At 37.4% G+C, this 27,698-nt stretch overlaps 5 protein-coding genes across 5 annotated transcripts; all 5 read right to left on the reverse strand.

Annotated features, from left to right (window-relative positions):
- Positions 1-892: 892 nt before the first annotated feature.
- LOC114480710 (uncharacterized) lies at positions 893-2,693 on the reverse strand. Its single transcript, XM_028475098.1, has 6 exons — positions 2,644-2,693; positions 2,231-2,563; positions 2,107-2,142; positions 1,935-2,042; positions 1,825-1,859; positions 893-1,094 (listed from the first exon to the last, which is right to left on the reverse strand). Exons 1-6 carry the CDS (start codon positions 2,684-2,686, stop codon positions 978-980), a joined length of 672 nt encoding a protein of 223 aa, XP_028330899.1. The 5' UTR covers positions 2,687-2,693; the 3' UTR covers positions 893-977.
- A 7,032-nt stretch (positions 2,694-9,725) lies between these two features.
- LOC114480832 (uncharacterized) lies at positions 9,726-11,651 on the reverse strand. The gene is made up of 6 exons (XM_028475257.1): positions 11,587-11,651; positions 11,150-11,491; positions 10,721-11,065; positions 10,064-10,189; positions 9,940-9,983; positions 9,726-9,855 (listed from the first exon to the last, which is right to left on the reverse strand). Exons 1-6 carry the CDS (start codon positions 11,627-11,629, stop codon positions 9,766-9,768), a joined length of 990 nt encoding a protein of 329 aa, XP_028331058.1. The 5' UTR covers positions 11,630-11,651; the 3' UTR covers positions 9,726-9,765.
- Positions 11,652-16,020: 4,369 nt separating this feature from the next.
- LOC114480833 (uncharacterized) lies at positions 16,021-18,201 on the reverse strand. Its single transcript, XM_028475258.1, has 5 exons — positions 18,010-18,201; positions 17,248-17,925; positions 16,337-16,462; positions 16,224-16,252; positions 16,021-16,140 (listed from the first exon to the last, which is right to left on the reverse strand). Exons 1-5 carry the CDS (start codon positions 18,062-18,064, stop codon positions 16,021-16,023), a joined length of 1,008 nt encoding a protein of 335 aa, XP_028331059.1. The 5' UTR covers positions 18,065-18,201.
- Positions 18,202-21,509: 3,308 nt separating this feature from the next.
- LOC114480604 (uncharacterized) lies at positions 21,510-24,169 on the reverse strand. The gene is made up of 5 exons (XM_028474884.1): positions 24,107-24,169; positions 23,324-24,013; positions 22,237-22,356; positions 22,119-22,150; positions 21,510-22,039 (listed from the first exon to the last, which is right to left on the reverse strand). The coding sequence occupies exons 1-5, from the start codon at positions 24,159-24,161 to the stop codon at positions 21,914-21,916; spliced, it is 1,023 nt and encodes a 340-aa protein (XP_028330685.1). The 5' UTR covers positions 24,162-24,169; the 3' UTR covers positions 21,510-21,913.
- Positions 24,170-25,195: 1,026 nt separating this feature from the next.
- Positions 25,196-26,122, reverse strand: LOC114480615 (uncharacterized). Its single transcript, XM_028474900.1, has 2 exons — positions 26,016-26,122; positions 25,196-25,902 (listed from the first exon to the last, which is right to left on the reverse strand). Exons 1-2 carry the CDS (start codon positions 26,068-26,070, stop codon positions 25,196-25,198), a joined length of 762 nt encoding a protein of 253 aa, XP_028330701.1. The 5' UTR covers positions 26,071-26,122.
- Between the last annotated feature and the right edge of the window lie 1,576 nt (positions 26,123-27,698).

The raw sequence follows: 27,698 nt of genomic DNA on the forward strand, positions 1-27,698 counted from the left end.
TTATTTGTGTGCCAAAATATTTAATGAACTGCCAATGTGCCGACTTAATATGCATGCCTGATATGTTGCAAGAAATTAGCAATTATGTGTTGACAGACATGATCGTGTGTTATCTAATTCAATTTTTTGTAGCACTACAAATACGTCAACTAAAAAAAAAACATTGAGATGGTTTTTTTTTTTTGTCACCTCACTGCGTAGGCTAATGCTAGCAGTTTGTCAAGTCTGCGACATACTAAGTATAGTTTAAAACTAACATAGGCCTGACTAATCATAAATACAGAGTTCATGATTTTACCATTAGTGAAGGTAAAACCTTTTAATGGGGCGTGCAGATAGACAACTGTGGGTTGTAGATCTCTGCACTTTTGTTCTGAATGAGAGTGAGCTAGCTGCTTCTTTTAGCTAGCTGCTAATAGCACTACACTCGTAGGTCAACAAAAAGTTAAGGGTGCAGTCTGTAATAATAGCGTACAACAGCATTTGTAGTTTGTTAACTTCTTTAATTCTACATTAATGTGAACGCTAACTTGCTTCAAGCACATTGTCAGGTATGATACAGAGGAGCACATCTGTGCTGATGTGTGGTTTGTGGTGCAGACTCATGGCCATATGTTGCCTGTTGTGCCACTTTCTGTTGCTGTCCTCTTTCTTCCGCTTCTGATCATATATTTCTGATGCTTTTTATTATCTCCAGTTGAGCATTGACTTTGTTTTCTGGTGGTTTCCATCCAGGTGGTGTCTCTCAGACCACACTGCCTCGTCTCTTCCTGTCTAGCGTGTTTGTCTCATGTCGCTCACAGCAGACTATTACCTGCCCCAATTTTAGTCGAAGCAACTGGACACGCACACACGAGTAAACTGACGCACAAACAAGCTCTGAATACAGAAACGGTGCTCAGATTTTATTTGAGATTGGATTACACACAGGTTAAAATGACTGATAAAGGGTCTCGAAGGCTTATCCTGAAATGAGTCTATCGAGTGGCTGCGTACACAACATGGGGGCTGGTTTCTGGGGCAGGTCTGGGGCTTCTTTTTGCTTTAGCTTTGAACTTCACAGATACATAGTTCAGGTCTTCAGAGTTCAAAGCCTGAAAAAGAAACTTAGCTGTTACAGTGGCTGAAAGTGGACAAACGGTGAAGGAGGAAATAAAAGATACTGATCACAAGTTCTAGAAACAGATTTATGAAATGCTTGATAACATTTTTAAAACCTAATTTAAACAATTTCCTGCTGCCGTTCGCTAAACATTAGCATATGATAACATAAGGGAAAACATATGAGACTGAATCCACAGTGATTTAAAGATGGACGTTTGACATTTTGACAGATCTTTGTCTAATTTAGAGAAATTGTGTGGAATTGTTTGTGAGAAATTGTAAGATTTGTGGTAAAATTCAGAGTTCTTTCCACAATTTACAATTAAAAATGACTGCATTCATGTGATGCAAACAAAGGAGAAATGCAAGTGCCTTCAATATTATGGAGCTACTGAATTTAAGATATCTACAACTGGATTATTTGGTAATTTACACAATAATGTTTTCTCAGTCATTTTTACTTTCTCTGCGTGGCACAATGGATGCTCTAGACGGCCGGATTTGTGCCCCCAGGCCTTGAATTTGACATGTGTGCCCTAAATAGTGATAAAATTTAGTTTTAGTAAATGTTAACATTTTTTGAAAATTTCTTTAAATTGATGCAATTCTTTGTTTGATTTCAGAATACATGTAAATCAGCGGTCTTATTAAATATAGTATTTTTGAATATATATATATATATATATATATATAATTTTTTTTTAAATAAAAATGGCTTACCTGGCTTCTTTCTGGTTGCTGATTATTACTGGAAGCTATAAAAGGCCAAAAGCAGCATATTTTAAATAAATAGTATAGTAATATCTACAGTAAAAGTAATGTTACATTACCTGTCTGCAGCTTTAGGATTTTTACAGCGAGAAGACATATTATTATAGCGAGGAGAGCTGCCACAACACCCAGGATCACAGTCAATGTGTCTGTTTGTTTTCCAGGTTCTAAAAAAAACATGAACATTGTACTTTAGAACACATTACTGTTTATGTGTATTAATAAGCTTACCGTCAGTGTTTTTATTCGGCGCAGCTGATGTTGAGTCTGTTTTGGTGACAAGATAACATATTGTAGTTGTAATATGTAATTATATTTTTTTTAAAAAAGAAAAAAAACATGGTGTCCATCCTACCATGAACCTTGAGCGTGGCTGCCGTGGCAATAACTGTATTTCTTTTTATGTAAAATCCACATATGTAAAGCCCAGAGTCGGATAAATCCACTTGCTTGATTTTCAGGAACACGGTGCTAATGTTGGAACTGATTTCAAACTTTTCTTTTCCAAAACCTTTACAGTAGGAAACGTTTCCACCAAATCCAAACATGGCACCGATACATCTGCTCTGAGTCCCATTAACCACTCTGAACCAGTCTCCCTGACTGGGAGAGCTGGAGATGTTGGAGCAGGACATCGTGACATCTTCTCCAGGTTTAACCCTCACAGTCTGAGAGTCAGAGATCCAGCCTGAAAAAGTCAAGTCAGCACAAATGAACATGGAAATCTGCCATTAATGGTAAGATGAAAATGTATGTGTGTGTGCTCACAGTAGCTGCAGATCAGTGATGTTATCAGGATGGAGCTCCTCATTGTGCGAATAACCCTGCCACAATCACAGCACTATATATAGTGAAGAGGCTTTTCTTTCAAAGGGGCGTGATGTAGAAAGTTAGACTCAGCTCAGCAACGCCTTTTCTCGTACATAGATTTTTAAGATAATTACCAGAAATCCATATACGGTGTATTAAATGATAAAAATAGAGGACAAGTGGAGCGAACAATAGGATATATGATTTCTAATAGGATATGTTGGACAAACTGGTCTGATCCATGGTGGCCACACTTTTTAGATGTTTGTCCTAGTCCATTCCTTAATTTGTGTGTTTGTGCTGTTTTTGGTTAATCAGTGGCACTTCTTAGTTGACTTTGTGACTCACCTAATGCTGTATATTCTCACCTACATATTTACGTCATTGTAGCTGATGTAATGTGATTAAGTTTCATTTCTCAGTAACTGTTTGAAAAACCATTTGTTGTAGAAAAAGGACATTGCTTTCCCATTGTTGTTGACATAGATTGTCGGGCGGGCCACCACAATAAAACATTTAGCTCATAAGCATTTCACACTAAAGCTAAAATGAGATAAGTTAATAGATTAATTAAACATTAGTAAAGTTAAACTCCTGATGTCTGCTCCACCAGCTGACTTTGACTTTAAAAAAGACAAGAGGCCCATACTTTCTTTAATCAATTGAAAATTGTCAATTGTGACAAATGCAAGATGTGAAGGAGCATTCAGTATGAATTTACAAAATGTAATTTATTAATGAGCAAATAATTATAAAAAGTGGATTCAGCATGGTAACCCTACAACCCAGAACTTCCCTGTGACTAACTGTACTCACACTCTGTACATACTGTTATCTACTCCTGTTTTTTTGTCTCTAGGGGGCACTGTAAGCCTCTCTATGCTGATGTTCTCCTCTTCAAAACCTTAGTTCTTACTTTAGAGGTGTCTGTTACATCATCAGAGTGGAGGTGAACCTTTTTTTTTCTTTGATGGTAACTTGTGAACAATCTTTATCACAATCGTGTGTGTGTGTGTGAGAACATCCCTCTGTATTTGCTTACTTTGATTTCTGTGGTTATGGTTCGTGTTTGATTAGTGTATGAGGTAAAATGAACCCACACAGATTGAAGAAAAATAAGAAAAAAAATACTACTGTTCATAATTTGTCCACTGGCATTGCACAGTATGTGTTTTTAAATATAGTTTTAAGAATTTCTTATTTTTTTTAAATTGAATGTTAAAACAATATTTTGTACTTAGCATTCAATTAAACTTTATTTATATAGCGCCAATTACAACAATAGTCATTTCGTAGTGCTAGTCAAAATATACAATTCTTTAAAAGAAGAAACAATAATTTCACATGCGTCAACGATAGTGGGGAGAAAAAACTCCCTTTAACGAGAAGAAATCTCCAGCAGAACCGGGCTCAGTGGTGGCAGCCATCTGCTTCAACTGGTTGTGGTTAGTGGACAGAATGAGAACAGAATGGGATAGAGATACAGTAGAACATCAGTGTCCCAGACTAGTTGAGCCGTGAATCACAGATCAGGAACTGCCATCTCCAGCTTCAAGACACCTGAAACAGAGAAGAGCGAGAAAGGCGAGGAGAAGTCACAGACTGCATAAAAACACGATACAGTATTAGCAGGTCTGTCGCCATGGAAACACCTGGTTCTAGACTATGTGCGAGTGGAATGCGAATGAGTATGGGGTGGAATGTAAATGGTGTGTAAGCAGTGTGGTGGGTATGTTACTGTGGTCAGAAGAGGGAGATTTACTACAACCCCGTTACGACTGTGCCTGTCTGGACAGCACCTGGAAGAGGACTATGGGGTGGATTCACTAAGATCTGAAATAAAGGGTGATAAACCAGTTGCTTCCTGGGATCCTTTGGTGATGCAGTTTCCTCACCTGCTGCGAGGAATTCACTAAGATCGCAGAAATGATTAGTGCACGTGCAGAAGTGGTGGAGACCGCCCTATTTAAATGAGCGTTTTGTACGTGTTGAACATGGAGCATGAAGGCGTGCTTAGTGCGCGGAAATGAAACAATACATTTGAAGCAGCAGAATTGGAGGTGTTAGTAGAGGAAGCTAATAAAAAAAAAAAAAAATGACATAGATTCTTTATTCAGCCCGCAGTTGGGAAATGTGTGTGGATGTGAGTGACGGATGGGTGGATGCGCGCGGCTGATGCGCGTGTGTGAGAGTGAGCCGCAGAGGAGATATGCGTGTGCGTGCCTATAGGTAGAGTCCGACACAGCGACCGGGACAGGTAGTGAGCTTGTGTTAATAGTACAGCCAGATAATAAAGTGCAACTCTACAACAGCAAAATAGCCTGTTTTTCCTACATGGTAGCATCTTTAACAAGCGTGAGGTGTACAGAAGTGATCCCCGTAGGAGACGCAACCTCTGGCCATGGAGAGTGCGAATATCCATTGTGTCCTCAAAGCTACGGTGGGGAGACAAAACAGGAAAGGTTCTTAAAATTGTGAATACATTCATCCCAAATATATTAACTCGAGGTCTGAAAATGCCATCCCTCGGTTGTCTTTCCTCTCCCCTGCCCCGTCTCCTCACAAATATCACTGCGCTAAAAGCTTTGATAGTTGCCACCTGGTTGTGGGCCGTGCCAAATTTATACAGAAAAACAGAGACGGCAATGAAGTCCAGCTTTGATGAATTACATTGTTTCCCCTGCATTAATTTATTTGCATATCCCCCTCCCATTTTTTTGCTCCCCTTGTGAGCTCCGCCTACTATACATATTAATTAGAGGGAAACTTGCAAAATGGATTGAGGACGCATTGCGACGCGCAGCAGCCACGCACTGCTGATTCCCTGGGGTTTGTACGGCTTATTAGCGCGTGGTGGGACATTTTCACATGCACGTTTTAATACCCCTCAACTTTTAGTGAATCTGCCCCTACGTGTAAATGGAATGCCACTGAATGGTAAGGGTCAGGTGTGGGAGATGAGGCCACGTCTTAACCACATCACCCGAAAACATCACCTAATTGTGTTTGAATGTAATGTTGGTGTTCGACTATATGATCTTAGTTTTTAGTTCCTATTCTTAGGTTTAGGGCTTTGTTTTCTAGTGGTTAGGTTTACGCTGTTATATGATATGTGCTTTTTCAAATAAGTAGGTTCTGAGTTTAGCCTTAAAGGTGGAGAAAGTAGCAGCCTCCTGTACTAAGACTGGGAGCTGGTTCCAAAGGCGAGGAACCTGGTAGCTGAATGCTCGGCCTCCTGTTCTACTCCTAGACATGTTTGGAACTTCCAGTAGACCAGCAAACTGAGAGCGGAGTGTTCGACCCGAACGATAAGGCACTAACAGGTCTTTAAAAGGCCCATGTTAAGCTAAATGGAGTTTTCTGTGCTTTAAACATCATAAAACGAGGCACTGAGCTTCAGAAACCGCGCCTCCAGGAAGCTCTCTCTCTCGAAGGTGAGCATTTCAGCATCCTTCGCTCAGTGCTATGTATTTTCTACAGTCTATGTATGTACCGGCAAAAGCCCCGCCCCCACGCTCTGTCTCGTGTTTATAAAGCAGCATGAGCTCGGCTACGGAGTTGGTGGGAGGAGGGCGGGCCGTCCTCTCGCACTACATCACCGTGCAGGGAGGAGGTCAGTGTCCCGCCTATAGCCACGCCCACTCATGAATATGCATAAGTAGGCAGCAAATCTAAAACTCTGGAAAACAGGCGAGTTTGGGAAAATAAACCTAAAATACTATGTTTTTGGGGTTCTTAGACCAAATGGAGATGGAGAAATGGCATGATATGGGACCTTTAAGATATACAGGAGCTTGATCATGTAGAGCTTTGTATGCTAACCGGAGGATTTTAAACTCTATTTTAGATTTTTCAGGAAGCCAATGAAGGGAAGCCAACACTGTAGAAATATGCTCTCTCCTGTTTGTACCTGTTAGTATTCTAGCTTCAGCATTCTGAATTAACTGGATACTTTTAAGTAGAATAATCTAGTCGAGATGTAACAAATGCATGGATTAGTTTTTCAGCATCACTCTGAGCCAAGATATTCCTGGTTTTAGAGATATTACGGAGGTGGAAGAAGGCTGACCTTGTGATTTGCTTAATATGAGAGTTAAAGAATAAGTCAGTATCAAGAATAACACTTACGTTTTTTTACTGTGGTACTGGATGACAGAGCGAGGACATCCAGGGACACTATTTGCTCTGATAATTTGTCACTGATGTGTTTTGGACCAACATGTATATTAAGATTTTTCACATTGTAGGTGGCCTAATATGTTTTGCATAAAGATGAGTAAATGTGTTGCGATCTGAAGGTGGTGTGAATAGTTTTGTGACTAATGTTTCTTTAATGAGTCACTGAAAAACTGCAAGGTTTGAACTCATAACCTCAAGCATATAGGGTGCAACAGGATGCCATCAATCAAATATTTTAAACAACTGGCAATTGTCATTATTTAATGATTATTTTTTTTTTTTTGCCAGGTTTGTGCTGTGTTTGAGTATTGAATAGTCTTGTTGACTGATTATTGTCCAACTCTTTGACATTTTAGTCAAAAGTATTTCAATTTGACATTTTGTTGTAAAAATGTAAGAGTAAATGTCCTCTGTGGGTTGAAACCCAGCTATTGCTGTTATCAAAATTTGCTTTTGGTTGAGAATGGTGCTTTGTGACTTTTTGGTGACTTCTTATGCCAAGAATTAACACTGCTGGCCCCGCCCCTCCTATGAAGATGCCTATGAACAAGGCATTTTTTTTTTTATGTCCAACCTAGACCCAAGTAAAAAAGCATAAAACCTTTGGATTTAATTTATATTTTAAACAGATGTATAGGATGTAGGATTCAGAATCTTCCTCAAGAAAAGAGAAAACTATTAATTCTATACTTGGCTGTTGTAAAAAGGCCTCCTGCAACTTTAACTATTTTGGTCTCTGTTTGAAAAGTGAGAATAATATGCTGTGCTACTTTGTTGTGGAGGTGTGGGTCATTGTTACCCACAGGGCTTTTTCTGAGCACACAGAGACATACACACAGTCTTCTTTTTGCTATGGGCCTCCGTTTTAAAAAGCTGTTTGTGGCCACAAAGGCACGGCCACTCTTCCTGTTGTGTTTAAGCTCAGGCGTAAAGTTTCCACCGACGCAAACCTGTTCGCTGTAATTCACACCTCGTTCACCACACGACTCAAAACAAGACTCAATCGACAAGTTTTCCTCTTCAAAGGTTGCACTTTTCTGTATGTTTCCATAACAAGAGGTTACTTTTTTTCCCTTCTTCATAGTTTGCCTTTGTTCGTATGCTGTACTTTACGTGACTAACACTTCCGTTTTACTAGTTGCAGGTTATAATTTAATAGATTGTGTGTGATCATTATGTTTTTAACAAAGAGAGAAACATCAAAGACTAAAAGGACTTCAAAGTCATGTTTTCTACTGACTGTTAAGACTTCACTACAGCGACAGATGTGCAGCACACCTTTGTGGCTCACTTTCAGTTCCCACAACGTTGCTCTTTGTTCTTTATCTGCTAAACCATCTGAAAACTTGGTCACTCGTACGCTTTCTGAATGACGGAAACTTCTTTAAACATCGAATGAAGAGTGGCAATCATTGTCTACCTGCGCATTTGATTTATCTTGCTGTCTTTTGTCTTTCCACACATCCTCTTGAGCTTTGGTTTTATTCTTGCTGAAACGGCAGAATGATGGAGTCACCAATAGCACGGTTAGCTTAAAAAATCTCATTCCTTTTCAACATTATGTGGTATATATTACATCACTTCTTGTAAGCATGTTTTCACTTCTTCTCATTTAATTTAAAATCCCGACTCACTGTAGAAGTCCTGAAATGGATTGGTGGATTGTTCAGACTTGAACAAAGAGGCTGTTCTTACATAAGGACTGGGTATGATTTGCATAGAGTAGAGTTGTTTTGTCGTCTTTGGTCTTGTCTTCTCCTCAGCAGTTGTGACTCACTAAAGCAGTTCATGTTCACTCATGGGCTTTTGTCCTTGTGTTTTTAAAACTAAAACTTGCTCTGAACTTTAAAAAAAAAAAGATCATTTAGGCCAACCATCCTACATTTATTAGGAAATTACATAAATTAGTTCTTTTTCCCCAAAACATTGAGGGATTTTTTATTTATTTTTTTTTTTTAAATTGAGCGTTAACAAATACTTTGCCATAAAAGAACTACTGTTACCATGACATCTTAACCACAGATGTAGCATCAGCTCCCTTTACAAGCATTGCAAAGTTTAGTTCATATTCCTGGTTAGATATGTCTATTACAGAAGTTCCAAAGGGCCATGCTTTTGTACATTATATTTCCTCTGTTCTCCTGTGATAACCACTTAATTTACTCGAGATCTCGAGATAACAAGTTAATTTAATTTGTTTTCCCAATATAATGGGATAATAAACGAAACAATAGTTTAGTATAATGAATCATTGCAGGATACATCATTCAGTGTAAAAAGCAGGAGCGTATAAATCACCATCAGGTTTCTTTTCAATCAAGTCTGAAATAGCATTATACCTTGCTAATAAAGATAATATACACATTAGTGTGTACTGTAAAAAGACGGTTAGCAAGGCTTTAGCTTTATCGGCAGCGCAATCTAAGTGCACCTGATGTCGTCAGTAAAGTTAGAAAGACATTGGCACATTTGTATTCATCAATTCAATAACTTGCGATAAAGTGGTACAAGCACAATCTACACTACTCACTGTAACACAGAGCACATACTACAAAATGACAAGATTATTTGAGAAAAATAATTACCTCAGAATGAACATGCTTTATTGCCTGCCTTTAAAAAAAAAAAAAAAAAAAAAAAATATATATATATATATATATATATATATATATATATATATATATATATATATATACTTTGCTGCATTTTTTAAATCAACAATTTACCCTGTAAGCATCCATTAGATGTGTCAGTAATGTGAAGGATGGAAGTAGAGGCATGAATCATGGAGTTAATGTTTATTTTTGCTTACAAAACTTAAATCCAAAATATCGATCAATCAAAGTACCCAATACAGAAACAGGAATTAAAAACTAATAGAAAAGTCACAAAATGTGAAATTCAGATGTGTTGCTTCACACTCAAGTACACGCACTCGCTCCATGTGTCCGCTCTCCATCTTAATCTCTTGAGATTCTGATGTTCCTTGTCCTGCGTATAAAAATCTGCATTAGCTCAGCATTACCAACAGAAATGAAGTTTCACAGTGTAAATAACATCTGAATTAGCACATACCTTCTCTTTATTGGTTAAAGAACATGATGAAGTGGCACGTGATTCTGAAATCAGATACACAAAAAAAACGTTTCTATTTCAACATACTTCAGTTAGTAACTGGTGACAGTATAAAACCAATTACCTGTGCAGTGGCAGATTCCCATTGTAATCACACACACACAAAGAGGCAAGGAAACACTCGAGATGATGATGATGAGGAAGGATGGGCTTTTGTCGGCTGTAACTGGAACATCGGCATCTGCCAACACTGACCAGACGTGGGGGGGAAAAAAATCACACGTTTGTTGCCTAGTTTTGAATCAAATCAATCACATATGCATTAAAGTCATACCCTGAAGTTGTAGGAGTGTATTGCCCCCCTCCCCCCACTGGTCAAAAGTTTTCATTATAGTTTTCCCAAATTCATTTGAAAAAATACAATTACAATCTTAATATCATGTACAGAATATGCAAATATTTTAAGTGCCATAAAACACATTAATTTAAGAACACAAGTTATTTTTTGGCTCTCGAATCATGTGACCATCGTCTTCCTTTTAAGGCTTCTTCTGTCGCGCAATTCTTCTTCACAATGTAAATGGTGAAGCGACACTGCGCCCAGCAGTTCATATATGGTACTGCAGCAAAAGTGAAGCAAAAAGTGGCTGCAGGCCTGATTTTTATCATGAATTTACAACATTAAACGACGCACCAACCTGATTTTTTTTCTGTTGCCCACCTTGGCAAAAATCTTAAACTCCGCCTATGGTTAAAGTAGATATTTCCTCCTTTTTCTTACCATCAGCGATGAGCTTGCTCCCATTTCCGAGCAGTGTTTTCCCACATGAGGTCACGACACAGATGTATGATCCAGCATTTATGGAGCTGAAGTTCTTGATGTGAAATGTGTAAACACAGATCATATCTCTGCTGTCAGTCGACTGACAGACAGACGCCTTCCTGTTCCCCGGCAAATAAATCTTCTCTGAATCAGAGCGATTAGATGACCATAACCATTTCACATCGATGCGTTCAGCCGTGCATTGTGCGGAATCAACCGAGCAGCTGAGAGTCACAGAGTGGCCGGACTGGACTGACTGGGACACTGGGTGTTGGACGACTAAACCACTGCTAAACGTGGAACCTATAGGAAGAAATATTAACCATCATTAATAGGAAATAACTTATGTTTGATCTGTGAAAGAAAAAAAGAAGCCTGATCTGATACCTTTTACCATCAAATACGTTCCATTTCCAAAATGAATGTTATTGTGGTGCAAGACTCCACAGAAGTACGTCCCAGCATCTTCCCATGACGTCGTGGATATGATCAGATGATTTTCCTTCGCGTTGAATTTAACTGAGTATCTGTATTTAAAGCCATTTGCAAAAATACTATGATTCTCATGTGAATTCACTGTAGCGACAAGCTCTAGTTTCCTCTCTGAGGTCAGTTTGTACCACACCCTTTTTGGACATGCTGCATTACCCACGACGTAGCATTTGATGGTAGCTGATGCTTCGAGTGTCAAAGTTTGAAAAGCTTCAGGCTGAGAGACGTCGCCCGCACCTGGAATAAACAGAATGAAAATCAATCGCTATAACAACGCAGCTCATTCAAGGTTTGCGTGTGGAAGAAAAGTACACGGACATGTAGTTACTCACAAAACGAGCACAGCAGTAAAAAGTTGGCCAGCAACATCATCATGTTGTCTTCTCCTCACCTCAACTGGCATCGCTCTGACAAAAACAAGGTGTCCTACATTTCTTGTTTGTGATTAAAATCTCTATGCGTGCAGAAGCCGATAGGCTGCACTGGCTGTGGTTTTTTTTTTTTTTTTTAATGGGTTTGCATGCCACAAAAACAGAAAATTGTTTTGAAGAATATAAAGTAATATTTGTTCCATTAGGCAAGGCAAATGTATTTGTATTGCACATTTCATACACAAGGCAATCCAATGTAATTTACATGATTAAAACTGCTGGCAGTTTGTTCCACTTTTTTGCAGCATCACCATGTTTACTGTGAGCTCTGGGCTCCATTATCTGACCTGTGTCCATAGATCTGAGAGACTTGCTGGGTTCATACCTGACTAACATGTCACTGATGTATTCTGGACCAAACCCATTCACAGATTTATTAACCAGCAGTAGAACTTTAAAGTCTATTCTGAGGCTGACTGGGAGTCAGTGTAAAGACTTTAAAACTGGAGTAATGTGCTCTGACCTCTTTGTTCTGGTTAAGACCCGAGCTGCAGCGTTCTGAACCAGCTGTAGCTGTTTGATGCTCTTTTGGGGGATTCCTGTCAGAAGACCATTACAATAGTCCAGTCTGCTGGAGATAAAAACATGGACCAGTTTCTCCTGATCTTTCTGAGTCATTAAACCTTTCACTCTGGAGATGTTCTTTAGGTGGTAAAAGGCTGTTTTGTGATAGATTTGATCTGACTGCTGAATGTAAGATCTGAGTCAATCAGAACACCAAGGTTTTTGACTTGGTCTTTAGCTTTTAAAGATTGAGACTCAAGATTCTCGCTGACAGCAGTCCTCTTTTCTTTGTTACCAAAGACAATCACCTCCATCTTGTCATGGTTTAGTTGTAGGAAGTTTTCACTTATCCAGCAGTTTACTTTTTCTAAGCAGTCACACAACACCTCTATGGGACCATAGTCATCTGGGTTCAGTGATAGATATAGTTGTGTCATCTGTGAAGCTCTGATAATCAACCTTACAGTTCTGTAAAATTTGTCCTAAAGGAAGCATATAAAGGCTAAACAGAAGAGGTCCAAGAACAGAGCCCTGAGGAACCCCACAGGACATTGGTAATCTGTCAGATTCAAAGTTTCCAATGCGTACAAAATAACTTCACACTTCCAAGTATGACTTGTACTTCAATCGACTTTTTTTTTTTTTTAACTCAGTCATTGCACAATTTTCTGTAATTAATTGCGATTAATCACATTTTTCTACTGAAGCTTGTAATATTATTTATTTAGGGAAAGCATATTTAAATTCAAAGACTATTTTATTAACTTTCTTTACCCACTAACAAATACAGTAATAACAAAACCCAGACCTATATATTAAACTACAGGTGTCAACAAAATAAGTTTTAAACTTGCTGCATGACCAAAGGTTCAATAAATATCACGACTTTTGAAGTTTGGGCCTAAGTAGCTGACTCCTGTGGTGTAGCCTACTGAGACCTGTAGAAGAAGTCTCAGCGGGTGTTTTGCTCTGAGATATATGCTGGTGAACTAATTACATGTGTGGTGGTTCAACTCGGCTTTGCAAAGTGTACAAATCACTTTTGCTTTCTCCAACAAGCCATTTTAAAGTAAAACTTTTACCAAATCTCCCATTGTGGCACAGTGTTTGGCTGTCCTATGTCTCTAGGGTTGGCTGCACACTCGACCAAAGGTTAGAGGTCAGTCAACACCAGAAGTTTTTAAAGTAATCGACTAAATGAACGCCTTAATTTTGACGGCACCACAAAATAGACCAATTTAGAGGGTTTTGCAGGTTATCCAATTGTTTCAAAAACATAATGAAAAAATCTAATTGTTTTTTTGTCTTTATGCATCTTTGGTTTGGTTGTTTATGTGTACGTATGTAAACAGCAGTACACTTCTTGGCACTAACCTCTTTTCTTTTTTTTTCTTGTTTAAAATGGATTCGTTCATACTCACGTCTCCCTGGTAACCTAAACCAATGTGACTTCCTCTGTTATGTTTTCTTAGAATGTTCTCCGGACACCTTTACAGTGAAATCATATGCCTGCTTAACCTTGAATCTTTCTTTTACCTTTTTAACTTCATACATTATTATGATAATATTGTATGGTAAAGAAATCTGTGCGTAGCAGTACATAATGATGTTTAAATCTTAACCAAGAGCTCAGATAGGGCTGCACAATTATTTATTTTTAATTTATTTTTTTAATTATACTATTTATTAAATTTTACAATAATGACACGGCAATAATGAATAATGACAATCAAACAGATAACACAACAACACCCCCAATAAAAGAGCACAGACATAAACAGGTAATAATGAAAATAGTCATAGTTTGAAGCGGCATGTAAAGAAATAATGAAATAAAAAGAGCAAAAATAAAGAATAATGAAAATAATAATTAACCTTGAGAGTGCTAAAATATGTCCGGCCCACTATATGTACATTTTAGGGTAACCAGTCATCAGAGCTATCATGTAAAGGTCATTGGAGGGGACGTCTACTCAGAGAAGTCCCTTCCCTTCAGAAGCAAATTCTTCAGGTCTGCAGGTAAATAATGTAGAAAAGGTGTCCAGATCTTTAACCCTCTGGGACCTAAGGCGTTTTTGCTGTTTTTTCACTGCGTTTAATTTTACCTTTATATTTCATATAAGGAATCAATAAACCTTGCCTTGTTTGGTATAATTTTTTTGGGAGAACCTCACAAATGTGACTACTATGAAGTATTTTCTTTAACATGGCATACTGTAAAAAGTTAGGTTTTTTTTACTATAAAAGTCACAAACATTTTTAACAAATTATTTTCATTGCTTGTATTGCAAATCTAAACTTTATATTTCAAAAACTTATCTACAGATGTATTTGAATCAAGGAAGTAAAACGGTACAACCAATATAATGTGAATCAATAATTATAGGCTTCAATAAAAGACAGGAAATAAAACTGAGGAGCTAAAATCACAGAGCAGTGTGAGACATAAATCCTAAACCTTATATTCAGTATTTTATTGGTTATATTTTCACCAGGAGAGAAACACAATAAAAGTAAAAAAAAAAACAGACACAGTTCTCAACTTTGCAATGACATCAAAGCATCCCCACATATACTTTTATTGACATCATTTACATACACGTTGGATGAAGAATAAAGTACATTAAATCAAGGTCAGGCAGAAAGAGGGAAAACAGTTCAAATGAGGAGAAACTAGAAATAATAATTAAAAAAAATGCTTATGTTTCATGTAGTTTAACATGAAGTAAAAGCTGCACACTGCTTGGTTGTATTAGTAGTTCAGCATTTTTGTCTTTCAAGTGTAAATATGACGGCTTTAAAATACATACTGTACTTTGATCACCTATCACTAAAGCAATTGAATAATGTAATATTAAAGCTAACAAAATACATGATTTTAACATGGGTACCCTTGATCTGGATGAATTTATAAAAAAGACACAAGAAATTAACTCAATAAAAAGGGGAAAAAGACAGTTTTGATATTAAGATATAGCTTTAAATGGTTTCATTTAGAAAGGCATGTATTTGCAGCTAAATAAATGTTCCTCCCCCCAAAAAACCCCCCAAACAACCACAAAGCCTATATATGGAATACAATATATATAATAATTATTGAAGCAAAAATAATCTATGTTTGGATTAGAAGTTGGATGAGTATTTGTTACACAGTTGAAAATCAGTCACATTCTACCATATGTTCCTGGGTCCTGTATGACCCTTTTAGCTTTTATTATGCTACCTATTGTCACTGTAGCACATGTTAAGTAAGAAGGAGTGTGACGATATCTCAATACGGCGATATATCGCAATATTTTTCCGCACGATCGATTATCGATATGCTCGCGCTAAGTATCGATTTTTTAAATGTATGTATTTTATTTCTGCTTTTTCACTAAAATGTGCAGGTAGGTCGTCACAGAAATTTTGTTACTGTTTGTTGAAGGAACCAATATATTGTTTACTGGAATATTGCACTATAATGGTGTCACTGGTAAAAAAAAAAAAAAAAAAAAAGACCCTATACTTTGTATACAGAAAACACTATTGGAGATACTTATAAGTAAAATAGCGTCACTGTTCATAAGACACTTTTTCAATTTATTGTCTTTCAGAGATATAAAATAAATGTCACAGATTATTGTAGATTGATTTCTGACCAATATATGGATAATCGTTAACGTGAGCTTTGTATGGTGAGGTCCCACCTCTATAAGTAAGCCTCTCTGCTTTGGTCATTGTATCACTGTGAACTCCAGTCCTGTGAGAATAATCAACAAACGAATACACAGTCATCTTGCTTTGTCACTAAAACACATCATTTGTTCCAGAGTTGGCTCTCGTCCTCCTTCACGGAGTCACACTTAGGTACACACACTGACTCCAGGTTTCATCCCTTTGTTGTTGAGAGTTCTTCGCCTTTATCTCCTTCACAACATTGTAGTAGATGTTGTCGCTTTTTGCATTCCTCTGGGTAGAATAAAGGGTTCATTTAATGCAGCATTCACAAGCATAGCTAGTACTGTGTGTTTAAAGCAGACAGAATGAAATACCTTTTTGGATGAAGCTGAGGTGAGAGATTCTAAAGAGAGGACAACAATAATTATTTTCAATTTTTAGAGAAAAAAAGCCCAAATGATAATTAACAAGAATATGTTGACGATACCTTGACAAGGGCACGGTTTCCTTTTGTTCATCAGAAATGCTGAAACAGACATTACAGCACTCAGGATGGTAACGAGTGCTGCAGCCACGCTCCAAAAGTACAGAAAAAGAATGTCTGTAACAGCACCTGCAAAGTCAGACACGATCATCTATTCCAGCGTTTCTCAAATTGGGTACACGTACCACCAAGGGTACGCGATGGCACTACAGGAGGTACTTAAAGAGAGCGAGAGTGGAAAGTCTTGGTCCCACTCCAGACGTGAGATGACAGGAAATGATAAAAACTACAGAAATGAATCTATTCAGGAGCCACTAAATCAGTGTTTTTCAACCTTGGGGTCAGGACCTCATGTGAGGTCACCTGGAGTTTAAATGTAATGACAGAAATTTCTGGAAAAAAAAAAAAAAAACGTTTTTCCTTATTGCTCTTTTTTAAAAAAAAAAAATTAAAACACAATCCTAAACAACTTCATTTCTATACTTTCACCTGCTAAATCCAGTTCAACTAAAATGCAGTAAAACATTTATTTATTTATTTTTTAAATCTGAGCTCAAACATGATCAAAAACGAATTCTAGAAAAATTATGTCTTTGGGGTCTCCAGAAATTCTTGATGTCAAAATGGGGTCAAGATCCAAAAAAGGTTGTGAACCACTGCACTAAATAGTTTCATTCCACTTATGTACAAAGTGAGATTATTTAAAATGTGCGTTATCACACGTTCATTCCATTATTATGCTTTGTAGTTGTTTTAAATAGTTTTCTAAGCAAAATGTTGTAGTCGGGCAAAGGGTGTACTTGGATTCAGAAATAAGAAAAGGTGGTACTTGAGCCAAAAAAGTTTGAGAACCACTGTTCTGTTCAATATAAAACTACATGAAAGACATTCATCATGTGATCTTAAAAACTCACCCTTTAGGCTCACTCTTGTCCCGTTTCCAAACAGTATGAGACCACACGAGGCCACGGCACAGTGGTACGTACCAGGCTGAGACTGGTTCAGGCTGTCCAATGGCACGTTGTAGAAACATGTGTACGTTTGAGAGTCCAGACTTCTATCACACTGGGTTTCAGGTATTTGAACCAGACCAAAATTGTTTTCCTCAGTGTGTCTGAACCAGTAGATGCTTTGCTGTTTCTCACATGTACCATGGTGAACTGTACAGTTCAGGGTCACAGACTCTCCAGGCAGGATGGTCTCAGGGATTGCTTGTTGGATGGAAGTTTTGGTATTTGGTTCTGGGTTCTGTACGCGAACAAAGGTTCCCGTTATGAATATCAAAATAAAGGAGAAGCTGGTGCCGCAGTAGTAGGTCGCCGTGTCCGAAACTCGCAGATTTGTGATCGTCAAGTTGTTTCCGGTGATGTTGTTTAGTGATGTGAAGCGCGAATCGGTTCTGAACTCATTATAAAAGTGACCTGTTTTGTCATACTTGTAGAAAGAACATATGAGCCTCGGTTTTTGTCCTAGCCCGTGTTTGTACCAGAAAAGTCGAGTGGATTCCTCATCATGGGGACACTTCAGTGTTATATTTTGGCCAGCGTTTGCTAAGTGAAAGCCAATCTCTTGCTCCAATGTGGCGTCCTGAACTAAAAACAAAGAAAATGTATAAAAAACAGATTAGCTTCAAGAACATAAACAACGAACAATCCATGAAGATTGTCACAACTTACTCATCACTGCTAAGAACGCACAGACCAGGTGAAAAACCAGCACTGCCTTTGCCATAATGGTTGAAACTTTTGAGGTGTTTCTTAGAGATCTCAACCAAAAGCTGATGATTCCTGATGTCCACTGAGGCTGCACATAAAGCTGTTAGACAACCACAGTTACTCTTACTTACAGCGTGCAATCTGCACACATGGACAAGCTCTAAAGATGTGAATAGTTTCCTGTTTGCCACATAAGGTTACTTGTTTCTGGTCCAAGTGGGGAGTGGGGGGGGGCTTGGCCTATTATACAGACATGTGCACAACCAATGAAAGTGCACTTATAGGTGAAACACACCAAAAACCAAACCAAGAACAATTATAGCTACAAACCAGTTCCCTTTACGCAGCCTTTCTTTGGTACTTGTTTGGTTTCTGTTAGGAACCAATGAACATATATGCTTTTGCAGAAGTATTCAGTAAATTATGCATTTGTTGCACTTTAAAAAACTAATAAACAAGTGAGTTCTAAGAAGAAGATTTTTGGGGTCATAATTCACCACATAGTGCAAAATGCCAGAAGATGCTCATAAATCCATAGTGTTAGGCCACATTGTTGATTTAACATATATATATATAGCAAAAAATCCCAAATAAACCAACCACACCCCCTCTGGTCTCACAACTGGAGAACACTACACAAAAAAACCATAACTTTTGGTATATCTGCAATGAATGTGTTATATGCTTTGTTTAATACTTGATACAAATCATATGAAAGGTTATGTTTGCTTTGTTATTGGCCTGTGTCATGGTTAAAACAATAGTGTAATGTGCCTAAAATTAATGTTGAGTAGTTTATATATTAGCTAGAATACTTTAAGTGCTTAAAGGGATCCTGTACGGTTTTTACAAATGTTGCCTAAAACCTTTGAAATGTCCTTATTAGGAGATCTATGCCTAACAAAACGAACATTATTTTGCACCATATTCGTTTTATTAACTTTTAAAATTGGGACAACTTTACCCTGTGTGCCGCCATGTTGAAATGACATCATTGGTGTAGTGATAAGGACCTTGGGTTGCTCTAAAATTCAGTAAAACTTAAATAAATTCATATAAACTTCTTGTCTATTGAGAGATGATGAATTAAAACCGTGACCTGAAAAAATCTGTGGCCCCAGGAGACGACAGCCGCCACTCTGCTGTTTCGTAGATGCAATTTAGGAGACAAGAGCTCCGTATGCATGTAAATAACGCAGCACTGCTGATTCTAATGAGCAGCACTAAATCCTGGTTGCCTCTATAAAGTTTAAATTGGCCTTTGTTTCAGTGACACCCAGATATGTAAAGAGGACTGATATTTCCTACTCAAGTAGAAGTACTGTTACTTGATTGAAATTGTACTCAAGTACAAGTAAGTCCTCCATAAAATACTCAAGTACAAGTAAAAAGTAACTCATTAAATAGTACTCAAAGTAAAAGTTACCAGATACTTTCATCCCCCCATGTTTATTGTTGGTAATAAATGTTGCCACGGTTCCCTTTCATACAGTAAACATCTCATGTATAAACTTAAAAAGGAAGATACCAGATCTTGCACAATTGGAACTTAATTGATTTTTGTCAAAATGTACAAATATTTTTTAAACAAAATTACACTAATGCATTCAATTTAAAAAAAAATAAAAAAAAATCAGGCTTTAAGTATAGCTACATTTATGAAGTCTAAAACTGAGAAAAAAAACGGCACTCAATGCTGTTTTGGTCTCTCTGCCTTTTTTTTTTTTTTTTTTTGCTGGCTCCGCCATGACATAAGTTTGAGAAAAGTGAATTTGTAGACAATCGTGTGGTCATAATCTAGCATTAGTTTGTATTGGGCTGCTGTAAAGCTGTACGTCTGGGTCGGAGGCAGGAAAGTTGCAACACTTGTGTTACCCTCACAGGGACTACGAGAAGGATTCATTGAGGTGGAAAAAGTTACTTAGTTCTGCTTTAAGTACAAGTAAAAAGAGTAATTTAGAAAATCTACTTTAAAAAGTGCAAGTACCAATAAAAGCAACTCAATTACAGTAGCTTGATAAATGGATGAGATTCTCAGTTCTTCTTGCTGAGCTAAAAAGGAACAGCAGGCAAAGTGTGTATAAATATATATATATATACACACACACAGTGAATTACTATGGAAGCCCGATAGAAACATTTTTGGTACATCCATCTGTACCCATGGCACTGACCTCCATTTGTTGTTCAATAAACCGTGCTACTTCAGCCACATCAGTTTTATCCTTTCGACACCAGAGCCTCTTTTTGCTTAGTATCTCTTTATGACTTTGTTTCCCATAATTATGACTTTCCTTGGTGATTTTTTAAAATTTTTTTTAGTGGCGGAAATGTGCTTCCATAGAAATACCCATTACTCCCCATGTTAAAAAAGATGACTCGTGAACTCATATGGCAGTGACATCATGTTATAAATTTGTCAGGTTCTGTTTCGTGTTGTATGTAGCCCTTGTGGTCCTCTTTGTGTTAGTTTGTTCTGTATTTGAGTGTGGTCTCATGTGTTAACTCTTGTCTTTGTGTCCCTGCGCCCCCGTATTCACAAAGGTTCCTCAGAGAGCTCCTAATTTAGTCTGAAAAAGTACGAGCTAGGAATCTTAGCTTAAAAGTTATCCAGGAAGTGTCTGAGAGCAACTCTAAGCAAGGAGTTGACAGTGAGGAGGTGTGGTTGACCCTGTTGCTGGGTATGATGCAGTCTGCTGAAATCTGTGGTTGAGGAAAAAACAAGTGCTTTGTGCTCCTGGTAATGAATGGAGAACAAAATCTACGCATCATACTTGGACTGCATTAAGAAAGGTGTAATCATGAAATTAATTTAATTTAGCAAAATGAAATTAATTTGTACACAGTTTAAAAGGTTTTAATCTCATTCACATACAGATTATTTTATTGATTCCCTCTTTGTCATTAAAATGCATTCCAATTTTGAATTTTTACACCTGTCTGAGGCCTGATTCAGTCTCTGCGCTTGACTAAACAAGGAAACTAAAACAATGACAGTGTTGGGAAATACACTGACACGCGCTTTTACATCAAAGCACACAGATTATTACCCAATGCCATGGCTGACATTTTGTTTGCATTGATTTGTAGCTTCTTTAGGCTAGGATAAGCCAAAGCTTCCTCAAACTCTGCTCTGAATAAATGATGTAGAATTATTTTCTCTTGTTTGATACAGTCAGAAATGTAAAAGGAAGTGACATGTGACCGAGCATACATGCACCTAGCTAACTAGTTTAGTCAATATCTGCACAGCTGCAGTAGAAAATACAGGAACTAAAGCTTTACTACATAATATCACCATTTTATTGTATGAGACACATTTCAAGCAAATTGTAAAACTTCATTATGTAAATTAAACAAATATGATCACATGGAAGAAGCTTCAGCTCTGAATGAACCAGTGTAGGAAAAAAAAAGAAAAATATGATTTTTCTGATCACTTTGTAACTTTATACACCACATCTGCATTTTTGATTATACATTTGCTAATTACATTTGTCTGCTGTTTAGAAAAAAGGCCGGTGCTAATTCCACTGTGTGTGTAAGGTTATCTCGATCATGGCTCTATAGCATGTTGCATTTACCTTTTGAGAATATACTGGTAAATTCACAAAGTAAATATTTCATTTTTTCCATTGGACAGCAGAACCCTAGAAAAGCCAAAAGCTCAAGTTTGAATAAAGTGAGTCAAAAAGCAAGCAAAGCACATCCAATATTAAAGAATAAACTCTAAAGAAATAGTTTTTCTTCAATTTAACATTAAAAATGATTTAAAACAAATAACCAACAAGCGTAAACAGCCTTTTGACAAATAATGGTGAATTAACCAAATAATATCTACACAACCACTTTCAAACATTTGGCATTACTCCTTCACGTTGGAGTAAATAGTTTCATTCTGTTTCTTTGTTGTGCTTCTCTGTCTTCTTGATATTTCCTTTTTGTTTATGTGCAAAGCGGCATAACTGATATTTTCGTCCTCTTGGTTACTCTGGGGACGAATCACAAAAACACAAGAGTGAGAAAGTCTTCTTTTCCTTCCATTCAAAACGTTCACGTTTGAAACTCACCTGCACATTTGTAGAGAATCTCACTTCAGTCTCTAGAGAAAAGAAATAAAAAGTGAATGACAACCAAATGAAGGCTGAACTCATAGTGCCACATTATAGGTGGTAAAGAATTTCAAACCTGAACTCAGGCTGCTGCTCCTTTTTCTCATCTTGCACAGTAGAAAGGTTATCACCAAACTGTAGATGGTCGTAAAAACCAAAGCGCTGCACAAGATCAGGACAGGCCAATTCTTTTCGTCTGCAGAGGAAAAGACAAAAATTACTCCGTTGAGCATTTGTGCAAGATGATTATTTATCAAATAAATAGGATCAAAGTTAAGTAAGTAAAGATTGTCCCTTCAAACACAACATTTCTTATTTAAGGCTACTGCAAATATTGTATTTCAATTTTTTTTTTTTTTTTTTTTTTAATTTTGAAGTACACCTTTCTTTGGTCGTAACAAGTGAAAATAAGCTAAAAATGTTTAATTTATTTCATTTTGTTCATTTTATAAATTTGGTTTTAACCACCAAAAAGCCTTTTGGGGCCTGTAATACATAAAAAAAAAAAAAAAAAAAAATCCACACTGCAAATTTTTAATGTAAAAAACAAAATAAAAATCTAATCTTTTTTTTCCCTTTTTTAATTTTATTATTATTTTTTTAAAGAAAAATGGGTTCATAAACATGGACACAAAAGAACCTAATCATTACAATTATTAACACTTTACCAATCTTAGTATAATAACTTTTAGCTAATTGAACATTACTTATCTATAGCTGTAATATATACCTTAATAACCATTATTTGTTATTAATTAAAAGTGAAATCACATTGTAATGAGGGTGACTGTTTTTTGTAATATTTATTATACTATTGTATATGGTTAAATCTATTGGTTATTAATGTGTCTATATACAGTCATCATATACTGTACATTTCTACAACAAGTATTTATTTGTAATTGGTAAATTAATTGTAATAAAGTTGATGCATAAGTATGTAATGTTTATTTGTGCAGTTGATTGATTATATATCAATGTATGTTATATTTTAAATCCATTTATTATGTTTAGAAAGTAACAGTAATATTGAAACAAATCAAGTTAACTACTTTTGTTCAAAACAAAATGCCAATTAAATAAATAAATGACACCATTACGACTATTATAACTAATCTATGTTCATTGCAGCTCTACCTCCTACTCACTATAAAGTCACTCACCCTCCAAAACCAGTTTGGTCCCATTTCCCAGCAGCATGCGCCCACATGAGGCCACAGCACAGTAAAGAGTTCCAGCATTAGACTGTGTCAGGTCGTGTACTGGTAGGCTGTAGACACATGTGTTGGTGGTTTTCTCACAGAAACCAGTCACGTCTCCATGGGCGTAGGTGAATCCTGGATGGCTGCCATCAGAACTTTGAAACCAGTAAATGCTGTGATCCGTGTCACAGCTCCCAGTATGTACTCTACACTCCACAGTCTCAGAACTTCCTGGCTGGACCGCCTTCGATGCCGATTGATACACGATGGGTTTAATATTTGAACCGTTTGAATCTGAACTCGTCACAAAGACGGTGCACCCATCAGAAAATTCAACAGTAAAAGAATGCAAACTTGCACAAAAGTAAGTAGCCGAGTCTGAGAGCTTCAAATCCGTAATCTTTAAACTAGTTTCATTTTTAGTTGTTTGGAATCTAAAGCGTGTGTTGTTAAAGTCATTGTAAAAAGTAAATGCAGACTTTTCCTTTGTTTGATATGGGTAAGTGGAAGTCATGCGTCTTGGCTTTTGTCCGACACTCTGTTTGAACCAGTAAAGACTTGTGATTGCATCTTTATAGTAGCACCGCAAAGTCACCTCATCTCCAACCGCAACTGTTAGAAAACATCTGTCTTGGTGCACCGATGAAAATCCTGCAGATGAATGAAACACAAAAGCAGTTTATTGCTGTGATTATTTCTACACAACAGGATCAATAAACCTGATCCATGAAAATCATCTCTGACCTGTTTCAATGACGATCATGCAGGACAGACAGAAAAGCAGCTTCAGCGATGCCATCGCGTTGCGAGCATCCCGATGAATGAGGGGAGCATCTGTGCTCCGTTTGCTCTTAAGAAACGTGACTTTCTCTGATTGGCTAGATGGGACACATGGTCACGTGTCTACAGATACTTCAGTCTTATAAATGCACCTCTAGCAGAACTTTGAAGCTTTGCGTACAGTTGGTGTCAATGGATATACATGTTTGTAAGTATGCATATTTGAACAAGTAAAACCCCAAAACCTAAAATGAATATTGTTATACAATTATAGCGCATTATGCAATAATAAATAGAAGTAAAAAAACACAATTCTCAAACCAAAAAGGTTGAAACACTTGCTTGTTTGACCAACCTTTTCCATATTTAACATGTTTCCATCTCAGTCATTAATAAGGATCCTTTTTACTGTAGTGCACAATTATCCACTAAAAATGGAATCAAATTTCAAACGTTTTTTTTTTTTTATTTTGTAAAAGAATATATTTACACAAATATGAATGTAACATTTTGTATAGGTGTGCCCTTATTTTTGAGAACATAACACAAAAAAAACAGCTGAAATTCCTCTACAGCTTTATTGCTCCACACAGCTGTAAACACATTCACTCCATGTTGAATCCCTCTGTTTTTTCCATGTGGGCAAAAACGCTGCCCCTCGGTGATGGTGACCCTAATGGTGAAGCAGAACAGAATCGAGAATATAGTCAAATGTCAAAACATTTGTTTTTGAGAATACTTTTTTTAAATGGTTAATTTTAAAAAGTCACCTTAAAGTCTGACTTAGAAGGACTTGACAATCCTGCACAAAATTCAGATAAAGGCATATTAGGAATAAAAAAAGAAAATAAATAAACAAGAGGTCCTTGTTACCCTTTGTGTTAGCGATCTGTTTCTTGTTCATTAAACAGGGTAAGAAAGCCAGTGAAGCACTCAGGATGGAGATTAAAGCAAAAGCAACCTTCCAGAAATAAAGCGCAGCATCATCTGTAAAACAACAAATGTCAGAAACAAGATCCAGTCTTTTAGCATGAAATACCAAATCCTACACAGTTACTCACCAGTCACTTCCAATTTGGTCCCATTTCCAAACAACACTTGTCCACACGAGGCCACAGCACAGTAGTAGATCCCAGCATCGGAGGGACTGAGGCTGTTCATTGGCAGCTGGTATACACAAGTGTCTGTCTGTTGGTCACACTGAGCGTTACTTCCATTGTGAGCGTAAATGTATCCTGGCTGAGAATCCTTGGAGCTTCTGAACCAGTGAAGCTTGTGTTCCCCATTACAGCTCCCAGTATAAACGGTACAGGTCAGAGTCACAGAGCTTCCTGTCTGGACGGAGTCGGACTCTGACTGCAGGATGAAAGATTTAGCCTTTTCTTTTAAACCCATCACACTGACTGTGACAATCCTTGTAAAATTCACATTGAACAAATTGAAAGTGAAGCAATAGTACGTGCCGGAATCAGAAATTTGTATATCTGTGATCGTCAAATGGTTTTGACGGTTTTCAACATCCAGTGAGAAACGAGGATTGTCCTTGAAGTCCCCGTAAAACGTTGTTTTGCTTTCAAATACGTACAAAGAACTGATCTTCTGAGGTCTCTGTCCAAGTGGCTTGTTAAACCAGAAATGTCGAGCAGTGGAATCATCACCATAGTTGAAACAATGCAAAGTCAAAGTCTCACCAGTTGTAACAGACAGAAAACCACTGTCTGTTTGAGTGAAAGATGGTTCCATGGCATTCTTCTGGCCGACTGTTGAATAGAGATCGAAACAGGCATAACATTTAATATTTGATTACAAATATTGGAATTTTAAGTTGTAGTTTTTTGACGGTTAGATTTAGTTTAAATAATCTTTAACTCACTTGTTTCTCCAAAGACGAGACATGTGAGATACAAAGTGACTGCTGTAGATATCATTGTGTTCAGTTCAGTTCGATGGAAACTGAACAAATGTGTTTCCTCCACCTTTTTAAAGAGGACACTGAGACGATCAGACGTGACATTTTGCAGTATGGCCTACTTATGAAATAACAAACTATGTCACATGGTTTTTGTCTTCCACCAAAGTGCTGAGATCATGAACTTTAAAAGAGGCCAACAATGTTGCACGCAGGCTTTCAGAGTGTGCTGAAAGTGTAAAAGTGAACTTGTGGAAAAACGTATATGAAACACAAGATGTTTTTGTTCTCCTTTTTATTTCTGAATGTTGTACAGTAGACATAGACACCAATGCACTGCCCTGTGGCTTTTGTTGAGTCTTCTTTACAGATGGTAATGACATTTGGGACCTGAACCCACAGGAATCCAAATGTATACATATAAACAGCTTTTTTCTTTCGTTGTTTGGCTGATATTAACTTTTTCATTAAAAAACACATTGACTTGGTGTTGCAAAACGTTCATTTTAATTCTAAGATTACGACTCCCTCTCGGTATTGAGCGCGCTACTTCCGGTTCCGGGTCATGACGTCACTGTGTCAGTTTGTTTGGGTCTATTAAAAACGTTTTTGCGCTGGTAAAAGTTATTTAAGTTAATATTTCATGGTTATTTAAAATTATTCCCGTGATCCCTTTAAATCGCGGGTCGCGGCTCACAGAGTCCACTTCCTCCTCCGTCGCCATCACTGTGCCATGCCGTCAGCCACTGGTGAGTCTTTTGCAGACATGTTTCCCATTGTTTAAACCAGTGTTTTTCAACCTTTTTTGAGCCAAGGCACATTTTTTTCATTGAAAAAATCACGAGGCACACCACCAGCCAAACATGTTAAAAAATGATACTCTGTAGCCTATATTAACAATATAGCCATTCTCATCAAAGTGTCTTGAATAGGAATCAAATAAACACAAAGATTAAAGGACTTTATCATCATTTGTATTTCTTCTTTCAAATAAAAAGTGCACTTAACATGTCCACTTCAAAAATACAGCTACGTGAAGCGATATCTCCCGTCCTCCACTGTCTGTAGAGCGGAGGCAGCAGCCCCTCCCTCCCGCTCCCGCTTCAGTGCTGACGGCTGCAGCGGAGGCTGTTCTACTTCCTCAAAGTATCAGGTTCAAAATTAAAGCGGTAAATTTCTTTAAAACCACAGTAACTACTGATCAAACACATTCTGAGTGAAGTCATCCTTTAATATCTCCGTTAAGTTGATCATTTAACCGTAGAAGCGGAGCAAGAAGGAAAAAAAAAGACGTCATCAACACTCTCTCTCTCTGTCTCTACCCTGTTACCGGGGCCCCACACACACACACACACACACACACACACACACACACACACACACACACACACACACACACACACACACACACATACACACACATAGCTCCCTAGTGATCGCGTCGCTGGAGCGATGAAATGATGGACTGACAAAAAAGCACCACTATGTGCAAACTACCGATCAGGGACGATTTAAGGCAACGGCATCGCTTCCGTCGCGTTCGGTGTGCACGCACCTTTAGTCACTACTGCAGCACGGACACTCGACAATGGTATATTATTTGCAGATAATAATTAATGTTTTCAAAATTTTTTTTTAGACCAATTA

This window comes from Gouania willdenowi, chromosome 18 (genome assembly GCF_900634775.1).
Source record: "Gouania willdenowi chromosome 18, fGouWil2.1, whole genome shotgun sequence".
NCBI lineage: Eukaryota > Metazoa > Chordata > Actinopteri > Blenniiformes > Gobiesocidae > Gouania > Gouania willdenowi.